The sequence below is a fragment of the Eucyclogobius newberryi genome, unplaced genomic scaffold, assembly GCF_026437365.1.
Source record: "Eucyclogobius newberryi isolate DKJ021-1_F unplaced genomic scaffold, fEucNew1.0.hap1 SCAF_16, whole genome shotgun sequence".
NCBI lineage: Eukaryota > Metazoa > Chordata > Actinopteri > Gobiiformes > Gobiidae > Eucyclogobius > Eucyclogobius newberryi.
The window spans coordinates 13362094-13380493 of record NW_027315790.1 but is presented as its reverse complement, the minus strand read 5'-3'; the positions used below and the strand labels follow the sequence as shown (position 1 = coordinate 13380493).

At 40.6% G+C, this 18400-nt stretch overlaps 1 protein-coding gene across 1 annotated transcript in view; it reads left to right on the top strand.

Moving 5' to 3' along the window:
- The window catches only part of csmd2 (CUB and Sushi multiple domains 2), a 245291-nt gene that overhangs the window by 212503 nt on the left and 14388 nt on the right, over positions 1-18400 (top strand). Inside the window, exons 48-59 of the mRNA XM_072447628.1 lie at positions 841-1029; positions 1977-2123; positions 4829-5017; positions 5486-5671; positions 6216-6410; positions 6609-6782; positions 6854-7027; positions 7101-7274; positions 9402-9590; positions 10215-10388; positions 11401-11583; positions 13187-13363. Coding sequence (XP_072303729.1) covers positions 841-1029; positions 1977-2123; positions 4829-5017; positions 5486-5671; positions 6216-6410; positions 6609-6782; positions 6854-7027; positions 7101-7274; positions 9402-9590; positions 10215-10388; positions 11401-11583; positions 13187-13363 — 2151 coding nt within the window. The remainder of the gene's footprint in view (positions 1-840; positions 1030-1976; positions 2124-4828; positions 5018-5485; positions 5672-6215; positions 6411-6608; positions 6783-6853; positions 7028-7100; positions 7275-9401; positions 9591-10214; positions 10389-11400; positions 11584-13186; positions 13364-18400) is intronic.

Sequence of the window (18400 nt, the reverse complement as noted above, 5' to 3'; positions counted from 1 at the left end):
TTTCTTTTTTGTGGAAACATCTTTTGAAAATATGACACAAAGGAAAAAAGACATTGACGTTGTCTTCATTGGAAGCTTTGTTCATCCTTATTGGATAGGCACATACATTGTTTGACTCGGGCAGCACTGGCATTGTGTAGTGCTGCTGTTTGTTCTATATAGACCGTGTGGATTAGTTAGGTGTCCTCACCAGGCTGCAGCTGTGTGCCCATGACAGGAATGCGGTGTAATGTGTGATAATGCTGACTAAAACAGAGAAATGTCAATGGATATCACAGAGGTGTCCCCCAAGAATAACAATGATGGAGCAGAATGAGGCCGGGGCCTGTCACTGTAATGAGGCTTATAGGCAGATGTGTCTCTGGCCAGTTTAGTGCCACATCTGCCACACATGCCCAGGGAAAGTCACTAAAATGACAGCCTAATAGCCTTGTCCAGGATGGACAAATTTCTTTGCTGCAACAGGACCTGAATGACAATTAGATCTGCAGTGCTTATTGCCACATTGAAGTGTCCTCCAACAGTGTGGGTCTAATGTTATCTGTACTTTGATGTGAATTTAACTGCTGAAATGAGCAGAGTGCACAGGTGACATGTTACAAAACCTGTTCATAATTAGAAGTTCTGTTAGTTGCCTTTTCAAAGTACATTTTGCTCAACTCCAGTTGAACCTGCAATTTACTCACTTTACTTCTCTCATGCTTCACCGTCATAATCTGCTTCCAAACATTATGCCACACAATAAACGGAACAAACAATGCTATGTTTTCTCTAATGCCATTTCTAGAAGCATATTACATGTCTTAACAATTATTTGTGTTTTTGTGTCTCTTGCAACAGTCACCTGTCCCATGAATGAAATCCTGACCGCCTCCACAGGGGTCATCATGAGCCAGTCTCCAGGAAGTAGTTTCCCCCACTTCGAATCCTGTTCCTGGGTCGTCAAAGTGGAGCCCGGCTACAATATAACTTTCACCATTGAACACTTTCAGACTAGCAGACAGTTTGATGAGCTGGAAATATTTGATGGTAAGTACAAATTACAAACAGTTGTAGGATTTGAAATAGAATAAATCAGAGAATACATATTAAACAGACATATATATTGTATCAAATACCTTTTTGACATGTTGTAAAGGAACCTCACCCTCTCTTACATCTGCCGCAGCTCTGTACATTTGCATATGACGAAAGGCAGTGTCAGCAACTCCAGAGAAAATGGTGGTCATATACTAGTCTAGTGTTGCTGATTAGTGCTTTTTATCATTAGCCATCTAAACTAACCCCAACGCTGCTATAATAATAGATATATACATAATATATTTATAGATAATGTTGTCATAAGCACAAATAACTGACCATGTCTTCATTTTATGGCAAGTATAAAATATGTTTCATAAGCTCTGTAGTACTGCCATATTGTGACTGGGATTTTTTTAGTCATTTATTTGCTATTTGTTTGTTTGTTTATTTATTTTTACATGGACTGATTAAGCTCCTGATCTGGAAACATTATTTATAGTATACCGGTAGTATTATTTGTCCAAAAGAAAAATTACTTGGTGTAGATTAAAAATAGTTTTTTCCTTTTGTTCTGTTTGTCTGAGCTGTTTTGTTTGTCACCATTTTATGTGTGTTGAAAAAGTGCTCAAATGGGAAGGGTGAAGGGTTAAAAAGAAAAAGTTCCCCTCACTTAGTTCATCTAAACACAGATTCCGACTTTCAGCCACTCTTCATGTTTGAACGCAATTACAAGCATGATTTTGTAATTACAGGTAAAAGAGGGGAAAACTGTGAATTCAACTTGGTTAAAAAAAAAAAATATTTGTGCAAATTGTCTTTCCATTCTATCAAAAAAACATTGTTAAGTGACGCAACTGCCTCAAAGGAAAAACCTTTAATAGATAAAGAATACATTGAAAATTCCCAGTCTGACTCCAAACCCTTGCCTTTTGCATTGTTCTTTCATTCCTCAGGTCCATCCAGGCAGAGCCCTCTTCTAATTACATTAAGTGGAAACTACTCGAACCCTCTGAGTATAACCAGCTCCAGTAACAAAGTCTACCTGCACTGGTCCTTTGATCACACCACCAGCCACAAAGGCTTCCGCATTCGTTACTCAGGTAAGAATGTAACTGTATTTACAACTCCACGCTAAGCAATTATTATTTAAACTTTTTTATAGCCGTGTCAATAAAACTTTATCTGCCCACTAAGTCTGAAGCGGGGCAGAAATATGGTCCATTGCTTTGACAGCCTACAGAGGGAGGCAAACCTGTGTGAAATTGTGCTCCACGGGACTGGGAATCAGTACAACCTCTCTCTTCGGCTTATTATTGCTTGCTTTTGTTGCGCTCCTGTGAAAGATCTGGTGCTCTACGACACCTGCGTAACTGGCGATGAGTTATGACTGTGTAAATATTTAAGGGCTCCCCGTGTTCTGTATCAACACCATTCAGCCGTATTGACTAATCGTCTCCCTCATCTTCTTTGTGGAGCGCTGTGTCTCCCCAGCCGGATGTTCTGGGGTTTCTCTGCCCCGCTTCACCTGCCTATTTTTACTTTATTTAGACTTTGTCACCTCCATGTTGGAGTAGGATATAAAAACAGCTGAAAAACACATCACTTTTTGTGTGAAGTGAGGCTAAACAGTATTTGCAAAGTGGTTAGTGGCTTTGACATCATCAAATCACTCAATCACTCTTTTTGATTTGATCTTATGAAAAAACTAATAAAATGGCTTTCAATATTAATTATATCATCATAAACAGGACTTTTAATCCACTAATGCCATTTAATACATGCATTTACTGACAGCAGATTAAAAATATATTGACAATTTGAAATGAAAGGATCTGAACTAGAATCTGAACTGTTTTCAGCATTGACGTCAGCTCTATGTTTTTTGGCCTGCCATGGTCACAATAAATGGATGCTTTTATTCTTTTAAGCATACTTCTATTGAGAACATTATGACAAAATCAAGCACTGGACCAACTGACATTTGTGAAATGGAAAATAAATCACATTTGACAGACTTTTGGATCTTATCCATCAGCTAACACAAACCGAATCAACAAACAAGGACTGGACAATTGAACAATAGAAAAAAATACTTTGGCGCTCAATTGGACTGGAAACTTTGGACTAATTGTGACAGATATGCCGGCCTTCATACTTGGCTTGGATGTCTTTTCTATGTTGTCATGGTCACAGTTCAGTTTGCCGCATACATTATGTGTATGTAAGTACTCGGAGTTGGAGTTTGCGTTGGTCTCTAAGCTACAGTATTTGCATATTGAAGCACAACTGAAGGAACAACTTGATACGCTGAGGAAACTTTCGGAAGGCACAAGGGGATGTGGAGAATTCTGTGATTATCTTTTAGAGGATGTAGTTCTCCATCCTCCTGGCTCACTGTTTGCTATTTTATACACCCCTCCCTCTGTCCGTGTCACCAGTGCCTCTCCATCCTCCGCTCTCTTTATCTATTCCAATCAAGTCAGCTGCCTGTCTGGATCACAATCCGGGCCGTTGGGCAGACTACTGTGAGACAAGCTGTATACGGCAGCAGACAGAGGGGCAGGAGAAACAGCGAGTAACACAGAAATGAGTTAGCTACAGGGTAGAGTGAAAAATTGAACTCAAGGGTGTCTCAGCAGCTGCCAGTCACAGTGACAGACAGAAAGCAGCTCTGCCAGGAAACACGCACCGTTTACTGCAGGGAGTTCTTTGTACAGAAACAACAAATTATGATATAAAAAGATTCATTACTGACCTGTTTGATTTTTTCAACTTAAGTTTGTGGTATAATCTGGGACCTCTATCCTAGTTGCGGTACTATGCTTTACTTTAGTCACTTTGGGTGACTGTGTTAAGGAAACTTACTTCAGTAGTGTATCAAATTGTAGGTATTTTTAGGATATGGTAGTTACAACTTCAAGCTTTGACCCATGTCGAGTTCTTTCACTTGTTTGTCAAGTTTCCCCTAAACACAACCTAAAATATGTGCTTTAGGCTGATCTTTAAACCGTGGTATTCTTATAAAGATTCTTGCTTATGATTACCCTCTTTAGACCCATCTACAGGATAATGTTCAGCTTTCTAACTGTCACAATTTACATCACAATTTTCCTAGAACCAGATTATATTTTTTGTTATCATGTTTCTTATAAATGTAATGTACTGTATCTGTATAATGACTTTAGAATGCAATTCAAGCTTTCTGCTTCTTCTGAGAATTCAAACTTTTCTTTGATTTGTTGAATCCATCTATCACTCACTCTGACCAATAGGAGTACTGGGGTTAAAAGTGTCTGTGTCTGAGCTAGTTTTGTCACGATACTAAAATGTCAAACTTTATTCTGATACTAAGGAGTATACTTGATTTGATACACATTCTGATACAGCAAAGATAATTAAAGAAGCCAGTTTTTACTTTGAAGTCAATGTTTTGGGCAGTAGATTACTACTACTACTACTACTACTACTACTACTACTACTACTACTACTACTACTACTACTACTACTTTACTTTATCAAACAATGTGATCTTGTACTATTTCTGATAAAGCTCAAGATTATTCTAAAACTGTTCAGAAAAGGCCTGATTTCGCCCTGTGAATGTGAAATATCCAGTTTTTGTGTTGATTAATCTATCCTGTTCAACCCTAGTTTGAGCTCAAAGCCGCATTAAACACAAAATCACTGAATCATAATCAGACTATTGTGCCAAATGTGCTAATTATCACAGGAATGCGAACACAATACAGTGTTTATCACCCTACCGCCCAGAACTAATGTGTAATGTAATGTTCTTTCCTCTAAGCGGCTTACTGCAGTCCTCCCAACAACCCTCTGAATGGCACCGTCCACAGTCTGACCGGCACCAAGCTGGGCAGCACCCTGCGTTTCAGCTGTGATCAGGGCTTTCGGTTGATTGGTCTGAGCAGCGCCACCTGTACTCGGACCGCATATGGCATCTACCAGTGGAACGCACCGGTGCCACTGTGTCAAGGTAATGATCCAAACTGGCATTATCTGCTTTGGAACCGAGCTATTTCTTTGCCTGATTTACAACTGTTACAATGTCAGGTTGATTATCGAATGCTATTAACTTGTAAAGGATTTTTTCTTGAGTTGAGTTTGCCTTGCATCATAAAGTTAACATCCTGTTGTACTTTAGGCATCATTTCAAGTGCTATGAGCAGGAGAGAAGCCATTATTGTTTGGTCAACTCTGCACCAGGTGTAATCACCACATGAATACTATGCGCTCTCCCTGGGTTTGATTGTTTACTGTTGTGCAGATGGCTGCGTGAGCTAATGTTTACTGCACATCTATACCGACTCAGCGATGGTGTTTGAACAAAAAGCCCATTGTGGGATAGGTTCACTGCATACAAATATCCCTATTAAATACACTTTGCAACCTATGTTTTTGTCTGCCAAGTTTGTTTCTCACTCTAATGTCTCACTCTTTCCAGTCATGTCCTGTGGAATGCCCGTGCCACCTGTCAATGGCAGTATTGCAGGGCAGGACTTCTCTCTGGGGGCCAGGGCCACGTACCAATGCAGCCCTGGGTTTAGACTGGCAGGACCTCTCACCACCTCTGTGACCTGTCAGGAATCCGGGCGGTGGAGCTCCATCGAAGCACCTCCCAGATGTATTCGTAAGTGTGAAATGATTTTTTTTTTTTTTTAAAGGGGACAAACTGTATTATGTATCTATGCTGTTTCCTCATCATTTGATTAATCCTGTGTTGTCCTGTGACTGAGGCTTGAGTGCTCAGAAAAATCATGTTTCCACCTACCCCCATCTCTGCCCACATCCTGTACTTAGATGCAATTATTTGGAAAAAGTAGGGTTCAAAAATGACACTTTTCAAAAATAAAAATATATAAATGATAATCTGTCAGTATGAAGTTCCAGTTTTAAACATGAGATCAATGGACCTAGTTGCGGTTTACGTTGATCAAAATGTAAAATGATGATCTAGGTATGTTATAGTTCAATATTAAGTACCTGGAAAGCATAATATGTCTCCTTTAAATACAATACAATTATTAGGCCTTTAATACAAAATAGTGCTAGTAGTAGTCATGTTGTAATATTTTAATCTCAGTGTTTTTAAGCACCTATAGTTCTGGATAACAACATTTAGTACTGTTCTGATTTAAAATTGTGTTGTTGTTTTTCTTGTTTCCTTTTTTCAGCTGTAACATGCCCAGATATTGGACACAACGCTGTAGAGTATGGCAGATGGAGGCTAATTTATGGGACCCAAAACCAATATGATGCACTTTTGATGCTAGTTTGTGATCCTGGCTACTACTACAGAGGTCAAAGAGTCATTCGCTGCCAGGCAAATGGCTCCTGGAACTACCCTGATCCACGTCCTGTCTGTGACAGTAAGACTAAATAACATTTTATTACATTATGTTTCACATTTTCTTTGCTGTGTGTGCCAAGTTGATTTTGTGAGATAAACCACAATATGTTTGGTATTGCTAATGCAAGAACCACAGAGCTAGAGTCAGTACATGTAATATGCTTATTTATAATGTGTAATAAGTGTTCATACAGTATTTGATTCTTTTCCCTTTCAGTCATCTCATGTGGAGATCTTGGGACGCCCCCGAACGGACACAAAATTGGAACATTAACAGTCTATGGAGCTACGGCAATTTTTTCTTGTAACACGGGGTACACTCTGGTGGGATCCCGGGTTCGTGAATGCATGTCCAATGGTCTTTGGAGTGGCTCTCAAGTCCAGTGCTTAGGTAGGTTCCTTGATCACTATATTCATTTCATTTATGCATCTCATAATTGTATTTCTTGTTTGTATTACAAGCTGGACATTGTGGCACACCCGAGCCCATAGTGAACGGTCAGATCACTGGAGAGAACTACAATTACAGAGGCAGCGTTGTGTACCAGTGTAATCCAGGATTTCGCCTCATTGGGGTGTCAGTCAGAATTTGTGAACAAGATCACCGATGGTCTGGACGAACCCCTGTCTGTGTCCGTAAGTGAATTTTAATCTGAACCATCTTTGACAGGATTTTTTCCATCTGGAACTCAAATGTCGCTTCTTTCAGCTATCACATGTGGACATCCAGGAAATCCCATCTATGGACTAACCCAGGGCAACCAGTTCAACCTGAATGATGTTGTCCGCTTTGTGTGTAATACTGGATACATTCCACAAGGGTCTGGAAAGTCCACCTGCCTGTCAAATGGGCAATGGAGCAACCCTCTGCCCCGGTGCAGAAGTAAGTCATTTTCACAATACTTTTTTTTTTTATGCATAAAGAGTTTTACACTGAAAGTATTCATGGATTTCAGCTTATTGTTAGGACCGGGTTGTTTTTTTTTACCATTCTCATAATATTTAGTTTGAAATTATTAATTGCTGTTCTTCAGTGTTTGGGGAGTGCATACGTTGATGTATTATCACATACTCATTGCCAGTGGTGACCACACGTTTAAAGATAAATGTCAAGACTTGCAACTCTCTCAACACTTAACATTATCAGCTAATCTTACTGATTTATCCACCCCTGAAATTAAACTTTAATGTTGAACCGCGATATAACACATTATTTGGCTTATCAAAGGAAAAAGAAATGGAAAATCTTATGGTTATAATGATTTATTGTACAGAGCTTTTTTTCTTTTGACAAATGGAACCCACATCTGCCTCTGGGTCTCATTATATGAGGCACATGTGACGGGCGTCGAGCGCAGGTGCATGTAAGGTCTGGGCCTGTGTGACAAGGCACTGACAGTAACATTGATGGATTGACTTATGAGCTTTAAATGATTTGGAACAAATACATTAATAAAACAAAATATATTAAAAAAGAAATGTGACAGATGTCTCAGCTAAGTAAAGCAAAGTTTTGACTTATTTCAGCGGTCAGCATGAGAAAATGAAAATGAGAGAACTTGAACACGCATTAGCATACAATGAATTTATTTTCAGCTCTGTCGTGGGGGCTTGGCTGCCAAGGCAAACTGGGGCATAATGGCTGCTCAAGCACTCCTACACAGTGTCTTATAAGCTATTAGAGCTTGTATTTGTTCAACACATTTTCACTTACTGTGTAATATATTAGTCGCCATATTTGATTTGTATATTTTTCCCCCACTAGAAAATTCAGAAAATTGATTTTGTGTGTAAAATTATTTTGTTAATGTTATTTTGTTACCAGCAACAACAAACACTTTAAAATAAGGTTCCATATTAAATAATGTATAATACATTAATAAGCACAAATTATTTGTTTATAAGCTCTTATAAGGCATTAACTATCATTAGGTTATTGTAAAGTTATTGATAAGCAGCTTATTAAGGCTCTTACAACATTTATTAACACACACATGTTTTTATTAGATATTAGATGTATTATTATCGTTATTATACAGTCTACAAATGCTAGTTATTGTCTAAGTGCTTATAAACAAATAACTATTGCTTAAGGAACCTTATTTTAAAGTGTTACCAAATCTGCTATTTTCCCTCTTTTCTTCGTTTTGTGTATGTAGTCCCATGAATGCCTGTTCTTTTGGTAGCACTTGCTTTGTGACTTGAGTTGGGCATTTACCCCTGTGGTAAAGTCTGTTTAGGTATGGACACATTGTATTGTATGTTTGGAGGTGTTTTATCATCGCAAGGCCAGGTCAAATGTGTCACCCACAAGACAAAAGTGAATTGGTTTTCATCATAAACAATTTACTGCCTGTGTTCTAAAAAAAAACCTCCAAAACCATCTTGTAAATATATTTATGAGCTGTGGTAAAAGGAAACAAAAAGTAGTGCTCTATATTTCGCTCCCCGTGTAACAGTAGCCCTTCCTGTTGATCCTCGCTTCATGTGTCCTTCCTCCTCTCCTTCTCTAACTCTGTCCATCTGGTGCCTCTTCTCCTGCGACTCCTCAATCCATCAGCATCTCGGCAGCAGCAGGAGACTGACTCTAATGAAGCAAATGTTTATTTCCGGAGTTTGCCTCCCCATTTGGATTTGGGTGGATGAATAGCAGAATTAAGAGGGGGAAGCAGTGGATGAGGAAGAAACTCTAAGTAGGGTCAATATTATAATTAATGTTGGAAAAATATTATTGTTGAAGTGCATTACCATTTTCTATAAAATGCACAATGTTTTGCCATTGGGTAAATTGTGAGCAATAAAGTTTCACTGATTGAATTACCCAAAACACCAATTAGGACTAAACACGATGGTTTCAGCAAACAAAGGAAACATATTTGCCCCTTATATCGGAGCATGGTGATTTTAACATTTTGTACAGAAAATTGAAATCTCTTGCTATGGTATATATATATATATATATATATATATATGTCCAATTTGATACATGTTTTCTTGTTTTTGTATCTAGTTGTGAACTGCACGGAGCCAGGCCAGGTGGATAACAGCATTAAGCAGGTCCTCTCCAGCGGGCAACATCGCTACAGCTTCCAGACCACTGTATCGTACCGCTGTAACCCTGGGTACTACCTCCTGGGCACCAGCGCCATCTCCTGTCAGGGCGACGGCACCTGGGACCGCTCTTTGCCCAAGTGCTTGCGTGAGTAATACACATCTTATTTGGCATGGCATATTCATTTCCAATTCACATGGGCGCCGCCATACGACGTAATCCTTCTTCCGGTTGTATTAGTTAACTCAGGACCGCCAACCTCCAGAGAAAATAAGTTCTACACAGTTTTCGGGCCGCCCAGGGAATCAGTGCATTGTTGACTTGTTGGTCATGTGAACGTTGGACATTTTACACAAATCAATCTACTTTATAGCATATTTTAGCGAAAATGCTCACATCTATTAGTACATCTATTACTACTACTGTCTATTACTACTGATATAAACTTTATGATCATATTCCTTTCTCTCCCTAAATAAGATGTTTCTGAGTCTGTTGAGGAAACACATTGTAGTGACGCAAGTAGTGATGTAGTGTCCTTTTCCCCCTCCCGTTAGCAAAAAAAAGCTAGCTAAGCTCTGCACAGTCAGAGCAACAACGAAGTATGTAATTTGAGCGAAACAATATCTCCACGGACAAAGAAAGTGTCAAACTTAAAAAAGCAAAGAAACACTGCATAACTTAAAATATGAAATATAAAACTTTAATACACTCTTCTCTGATTTGAGCAAATGTTTGATTATGTAATTCATTTCTGTTGGGTTTGGACAGTGGTGCTGTGCGACCGGCCCAGCATGCCTCCCTACGCCCAGATCTCAGGTGACCGTCGGACTGTGGGCTCGGTCACCCGCTACAGTTGTATGGGCCAGCGCACCGTCATCGGCAACACAACCCGCATGTGCCAGCTGGACGGCCAGTGGAGCGGCTCCCCACCACACTGCTCTGGTATGCTACGCTACATCCAGACTGATGGAAATGGTGGCTCTAACCATTATATTAGAACTTATCATTTGAACAGGCATTTTTATGATGATAGCTGATTTAATTTCATGTAATTCCATGTGCATTCCAAATATTGTGAAGCTGTTTGCAATTCAAGACAAAAATACCAAATTCAATCTTAGTGCTAAAATTTCAACTGTTATTATGAATGGGCTGCAAAAAATATCCCTATTTGCCAATCATAAGGGCTGCAATTACTGAGCTAACATGCTTTTCTTTGAGAGACTGTCTTATTATGTAAAAATAATAACAATGATATTAATTATTATTATAATAATTAATAATAATAATAATGGTTGTGATAATGGTTAGCTCTTTCCAAACATGTTTGGAAAAACATGAGATTCTTATATTAGTTCTGCTGTTCAGATTTCAGGCTTCTCTAAAATATTATGAGCTCCTGGCATGTTTAAATGTTGAACAGAATCCTACCAAAACTTAAATTGTGAAACTAATTGCATATTATTTTTTCCAAAATCATTGCCCGTTATAGTAATTGCAGAGTTCCCTCAATTAGAGATGAACCATGTTCTATTATAGGTAGTGGTCAAGGACAATGTCCACATTGTAATCTTTCATATTAGGCAGAATTACAGTAAATTCACCTGCATCCATGCTTCTTTCTTACCCCAGACCCTATTATGCCTAGCCCCCAATATGCCAAATGAGCATTCACACAAGCCGTACACAATGGCTCATGAGCTGACAATAAAACGGTCAGGCCAATATTACAATTCATGACTTTGATTTTGTTTCTCTGGAATAGGCAGTGTTTTCACTTGTGGCATGCAGTAAACATAACTTTATTATCAAGATTTGTCTGACATTTTATTCAGCGCAGTATTTAAGAGGACCAGTATATTGTAAAATGTGAAATGTTTTCTTAGGGTTACTCAACTGCAAAGGAAGATGATAAACATTACTAATGTGATTTGCATTTGCTCTGTTTGTTTAGGTGATTCCTCTGGACTCTGTGGCGATCCTGGTGTTCCTGTCCATGGCATTCGTCTCGGGGAGGAGTTTACAGTGGCCAGTGCAGTTCGTTTCAGCTGTGAGCCTGGCTACAGCCTGAAGGGCTCTCCAGAGAGAACCTGCTTGGCTAATGGCTCCTGGCTGGGCTTGCAACCTGAGTGCCATGGTAAGCTTTGAATTTGAATATTCTCCAACCAACATCTACCATGAAAGCTGTGTGGCGGGTTTATAGAGTACTCTCTCTCTAGAGTACTCTCTCTCTACTTTTTTTGAGTAACACCAAGTAACGTAATTTGTTTAGTGAGTTTAGACCAGCTGGTCAGAGGCAGCCCTGCTCCTGTCTCCAAAGTGCAGACAGCAACAGAAGCCAGAGCATGCGGCGCACACATCTCTGTGTAGTGTGCAGACCTACAACCTACAACCTGTTCCCTGCGTAGCCTTCATGCAGCTCGCAGCACCTCCTCCCCTCGCGGGGTGAGTTACGCACGGGTAGCCCCCGTTCGTCTGCTCATCCGAGGGGAAGGATAGAGACATTTCTTTAGCTAAAGACTGCAGGAATCAATCAAAAAACCACTTTGAGCACATATATGAGATACCAATAGCACTGCAAGAAGGTTAAAGGCTCTGAAAAGTCGAGTTTGCATGATATGGGACCTTTAAGTTAACATTATTGTCCCTGTAGGGGACCCACACAGAAGGGTCCGGTCAGCCTGGGAGTCAAACCTGCAAATGTCTTGCTGTGAGACGAGTGTGCTAGCCACTCTGCCACCGAACTGCCACAGAAAGGAGTTTGTAGAAGACTTTCTGTGTGGAGGTGCTGATATGTGCACTCCCAAAGCCTTGAGACAAAATAAATCCACATTTAGTGTTCTTCTCCTCTAACACACAATACAGCGGCTGCTTTTTTACCCGTTCTCCTTTTAAAAAAACAAAACACTGCAACTATCGCACAAAGGCAAAAGCACACTTGGTATGCGTAAAAAATAATAAAAGAGACCCGATTTGTTTTATTTGTCCCAGTATTACAATTTTTATCTGTTGTTGTGTCCTTAGGCAAGACAATTCCTCCACCTATGAATGTATTGTGATTGATAGTGATTTTCAGTCCACCCCAGGGCAGCTGTGGCTACAGAAGTAGCTTACCAACACAGAGTATTGAGTGAATGAATACTGCCTACAGTAGAGCAATTTGGGAGGCTTTGTTGAGCCTGTGAGGCACAATACAAATGTAAGGCATTATTATTTGTATTATCAAATATTCTGCTAAGTTAAAGTAGGTTGGCACATCGCACCACTACTTTTTTTGGTTTTCCGACACATTTCCCAAATCACTTTTCACTCCAGTGCCGCCTTTGCTTCACTTAGTTTAATGATTTCAGCATGCTGTGAACTATGCCCAGCAGCCAAGGTTGCCCACCTGTTCTCAGTTGGCAGTGACTTCAAGGACCAGACCACATCTGGTGGTAACGCGAGGGCACTGCTCAGGAGAACTCGGGGCAGACTGTGATGAACTCAGCGGGGCGGGGAAATGAGCAGGCACTGGAGGATTTATGGTTAGGAAAGGCCTGTTAAGTAAGGATATGTTTTCTGACTGTAATAAAAGTAAGAAGTGGAAATATACAAACTGTATGGATAAAGGGGTATATACCAGAACACCACTTACACCCATGGAATAAAATACATCCTTGTATTAGTATTTATAAAACCTTAAGTCACACTTGATTTTACATAATGCCGTCCTATTCACTTATATCGCTTTTCTCTTTCAGTAATTTCATGTGGAAATCCAGGGACTCCAAAGAACTCTCAGATTCTGATCCATGACGGCTTAACTTTTTCGAAATCCATCACGTACTCGTGCAGGGAGGGCTACTACTCAACTGGTCTCCTCACCCGGCACTGCACCGTCAACGGCACGTGGACAGGGAACATGCCTGAGTGCTCATGTAAGCCCTTTTTAATGCATTTCAAATCTTGTTTTCATTTTCAAATCTATTTTCACAATTTTCCTCACACCAATGGACTTTAATCATAGAGTGAAAAACTGCTATGAAGATGTAATAGTTTAGCTTTGATTACATGTTTTTATGAAATGAAACACAACAGATACACAACAAGATATCCACAGATTTATTTGAATGCTTTTTTGCAATACACACACATCTATTGTGGAACTTTATGGTTAAATATCCTCCTACCAAAAATACAAAAGAACATAGTGCACCTTTTGTCCATGACATTCTTCACGCTCATGTCACAGTCCCCTCAATGGTAGTCTCACTATGAATGCCTTTTCCTCCGTGTTCACACAAAAAAGAGCTGCTGCTGTACAAAGCTGGCTGACCCTGGCAAATAGGGGTCATTCAGGTGCACTTTCTCCTGAATGGACGGGATAAAGCCTAAGCAGTGCCATTACAGATTTCAGAAGTCGGTAATCCAAGCGAGCCAAAGGTTACATGTTGGGGAGTTCAAACACACACGCACGCACGCACACACACACACACACACACACACACACACACACACATGCAGTGAACAGTGTGTGTGAAGCTGCCTGTACACCTCAACCTACTAGATTCACCCTGAAATGACATTTGCACAAGCAGCACAGCAAAATGAGTGTGTTGAGTTTGAGTTTGTTGATACTATATGCTACAATTTACTGAGCACCATTTGTTTTGGCGAATAGTGTTTTATCGACTCACTGTAATAATGTGCATGCAGACTAGAGCCAGTTCATTTTGTAGTGTTTGCGAGAATAAATGAGCAGAAAGTATAATATTATTCTTTAGGATGGATGGATTATACAGGCAGTTTAATGGCAAGGCAAGTTTATTTGTAGAGCACATTTCATACACAAGGCAATTCAAAGTGCTTCACAGCAGGAAAAATGCATTCAAATCACAAAGAAATTACAGAAACAGAAATACAATAAAATTAACTAAATTAAAAATTATCAATCCAACTGATTGTCTAAACTAATAAAATCACAAACAAAAGAGAAGAGTGCAAAGAAAAAATCCTTTCAGTCATATGCGCAGCTAAACAAAACTGTTTTTAGCTTAGATTTGAACATTGTCAGAGTAGAAGCCTGTCTCACATCTTCAGGAAGACTGTTCCAGATTTTAGCTGCATAAAACTGAAACGCAGATTCCCCATGTTTTGTCCTGACTCTGGGCACCAGCAAGAGGCCGGTCCCTGAGGTCCTCAGAGTCCGAGATGGTTCATATGGCACTAACATATCCAAGATGTACTTTGGTGCTAGGCCATGGAGAGACTTGTACACAAGCAGAGCTGCTTTAAAGTCTATTCTCTGAGCCACAGGGAGCCAGTGCAGAGACCTGAGAACAGGACTAATGTGATCATACTTCCTGGTTCTAGTCAGGACCCGAGCAGCAGCGTTCTGGATGTACTGCAGCTGTTTTACAACTCGTTTGGAGAGACCAGTGAGCAGGCCGTTACAGTAGTCTAATCTACTGGAGACAAACGCATGGATAAGTCTCTCTAAATCTGGTTTTGACACTATATTTTTGATTTTGGCAATGTTTTTTAGATGGTAAAAAGCTGCTGATGTTATTGATTTGACGTGGCTATTAAAGTTCAAGTCTGAGTCCATTATTACCCCCAGATTTCTAATTTGGTTTGTAGGTTTTAGAGCGAGACTCTGGAGGTGACCGCTAACACTTTCTCTTTGTTTCTGTGGGCCAAAAACGATTATTTCAGTCTTGTCTGAGTTCAGCTGGAGAAAGTTGTTTTGCATCCACAAACTGATCTGTTGGATGCAGTGACAGAGTGAATCTACTGGTCCATAGTCACCTGCCGATAGTGAAACATAGATCTGAGTGTCGTCTGCATAATTGTGATAGGACACATTTTCACTGCGTATCAACTGACCCAACGGCAGCATGTAGAGGTTGAACAGAAGGGGACCCAGGACTGACCCTTGGGGCACTCCACAGGTCAGGGTCATGTGGTCTGAGACACAGCTACCAATTTCAACAAAGTACTTCCTGTCTTCCAGATAGGACCTTAACCAGTTTAGGGCAGTGCCAGTGATGCCCACCCAGTCCTCTAGTCTCTGTAAGAGGATCCCATGATCGACAGTGTCAAAAGCAGCACTCAGATCTAACAGAATTAAGACTGAGGCTTTGCCCGTGTCAGTGTTCAGGCGGATGTCATTTGTCACCTTGACAAGAGCAGTCTCAGTGCTGTGATGAGGTCTAAAACCTGACTGAAAAACATCAAATGAGTTGTTTATTAAGAGGAAATCTGTGAGCTGTTGGTAAACAACCTTTTCAAGGACTTTGCCCAAAAATGGCAGATTAGAGATGGGCCGGTAATGACTCAGTACTGCGGCATCAAGACTGCTCTTCTTTAGGAGAGGCTTTATGACCGCAGTTTTCAAAGACATTGGGAATGTTCCAGATTGAAGCGACATGTTAATTATGTGAGTGAATGGTGCTAACAAACTGTTCAGCACAGACTTTAGAAATCTGGTGGGTAACACATCAAGGCAGCATGTAGATGAACTCAGACTGGTGATGATCTCATGGACAGTTTTGTCAGTTACTGGTGCAAAGTGAGTTAGCTCTAAGTGTCTTGGTGGTTTTAGGGTAATTTTTTGCATTGTGGGATTTATAGCATTTTTAATGCCCTGAACTTTGTCATTAAAGAATAATGCAAACTCATTACACTTGGATGTGGAAATGAGTTCTAACGGCAGCTGAGCTGGAGGGTTTGTTAATCTGTTTACTGTGGCAAACAGGACACGCGAGTTGTTACTGCAGCTTCCAATTATTTCAGAAAAATATCTTTCCCTAGTTCTACATAAGATTAGGTTGTACATGTTCAGCTTTTCTTTGTAAATCTCTTTTTGAACCTGGAGCTTTGACTTGCGCCATTTCCGTTCGGCCCTGCGGCACTCCCTTTTCTGTGCCCTGACCGAATCATCATTTCTCCACGGCGCCTTCTGCTTATTTTTAACCATTTTAGCCTTTATAGGGGCGATGGTGTCCAGAACATTCAAAACACTAGATGTAACAGAGTTCAACAAATCATTTACATTAGAACATGAGACATTTTCAAAGTTTATCATTTCCATAAACAGTGCACCTGTGCCATCACTTATGTGTCTCCGCTGAACAACTGCAGGACCAACCGGAGGTTGGGGAGAAACAGACAGGTCAAAGAAGACACAGAAATGATCAGACAGAGCAACATCGATCACATTAACATTTGAAATATTTACCCCCTTTGTAATTATGAGATCTAGAGTGTGTCCTTTGCTGTGGGTGGGGCCTCTCACATGCTGAGTAAGACTGAAGGTTTCAAGGACAGCATCAAGCTCTTTAGCGTTTCTGTCACAAATATTATCAACATGCACGTTGAAATCACCTGTAATGACCAAACCATCAAAGTCTGTGCATATGACTGAAAACATCTCAGTAAAATCATCAATAAAACTTTGGCAGTGCTGGGGAGGCTTGTATAAAACAATGAAGAGAATGGATGGAGACCGTTTTAGCTCCATTTTAAAGGATACATACTCAAATGATGAAAACACCCCAAAAGACAACCTGCGGGTAATTATTTCATCTCTAAAGACAGCACAGACTCCACCCCCTTTTTTGTTTTCTCGTGTTTCAGATTCAAACTTAAAGTTGGGTGGAGCAGATTCTATCAGAACTACATTTCCTGTGTTTTTGTCAAGCGATGTTTCAGTTAAAAACATAAAATCAAGATTATAAGAAGAAATAAAATTATTAATTAAGAGAGATTTGTTACATAAGGATCTGACATTTAGCACAGCAAGTTTCAGACTAGTTTCAGTGAGACTGGGCTTTATCTTTTCACAGGGAATATGAATCACATTTCTCAGATTGGGCCTGACTCGCATTTTGTTTTTCCATCTGTGTGATGATGTGACTACAGAAATAGCACTAGGGGGGGCTCTTTTTACATAGGGCCCCGGGTTGGTTTGATTTTTAATGTGACAATAAGTCCCGGCAACGCTGAGACCCAGTGCATCCTAGCTATGGGAGATACCAGGTCGAGGGGGGATGGGTGGTGGGGCTTTTGTTGGTGTAGTCGGCATAGCCCTTGCTATATTGGGCGTGAGTGGAGCCATCTTAATGCCTGATTTGATCAGACTTTCAAAATGGCTGGGAAGGCCCATGGGTGAGAGTGGAGATGAGAAGGAGAATGATGAATCTTTAGTGGGAGTAGATGTTGCAGGGGGAACCCAGGGCTGGTGTGAAGGCAGGGGCGATGACAGGGATGTTGTTGGGCTTGTCACAGATGGGTCCAAGGCCTTTGAAGATTGTTCCTTTGCTGGAGGCGGTGGAGGTGAATGTGGAGCAGCTGGAGCTGAATCCTTTGCTGGTGGTGGTGGAGCAGCTGCTGATGAATCCTTTGGTGGAGGCTGAGGTTGTGGTGCTTTTGATGTTGAAACATTGGCTCGGTCTTTGGCTGATGGAGCAGGAATTCTTCTCTCATTCCTCTCTTCTCTAACTATCTGCTCAGGACCCTGTCCAGGCCCAGTCCAATGCCTCAGAGCGTGGAGCAGGTTCTCTGTCAGCACCCTCACTCCACCTCTGCATAGGTGGGGGCCATTTCTCTTAAACAGGTCCTCTCGTTTCCAGAATAGATAGAAGTTCTCAATATAGTGTAGTCCCCTCGGGGGACACTCTTTGGACAGCCATGTGTTCAGCTGAAGAAGCCGGCTAAACTTGTTTATCCTCCTGTCGATGTTTGGAAGAGGTCCACTTATGAAAGTTTTGATTTCCATTTTATCAAGCACGTCGAATAACTTCAAGAAGTCTTTTTTCAAAACTTCAGTCTGTTCCCGCCGCATGTCCACTGCACCCACGTGCACAATCAGCTGTTTAGCTCCTCCATGCTTAGCCATAATATTTGGAAGGAGTGACGTTATCTCAGAAACAGTGGCGCTTGGAAAAGAATGTGTGTTTATCTTTTCATGCGTC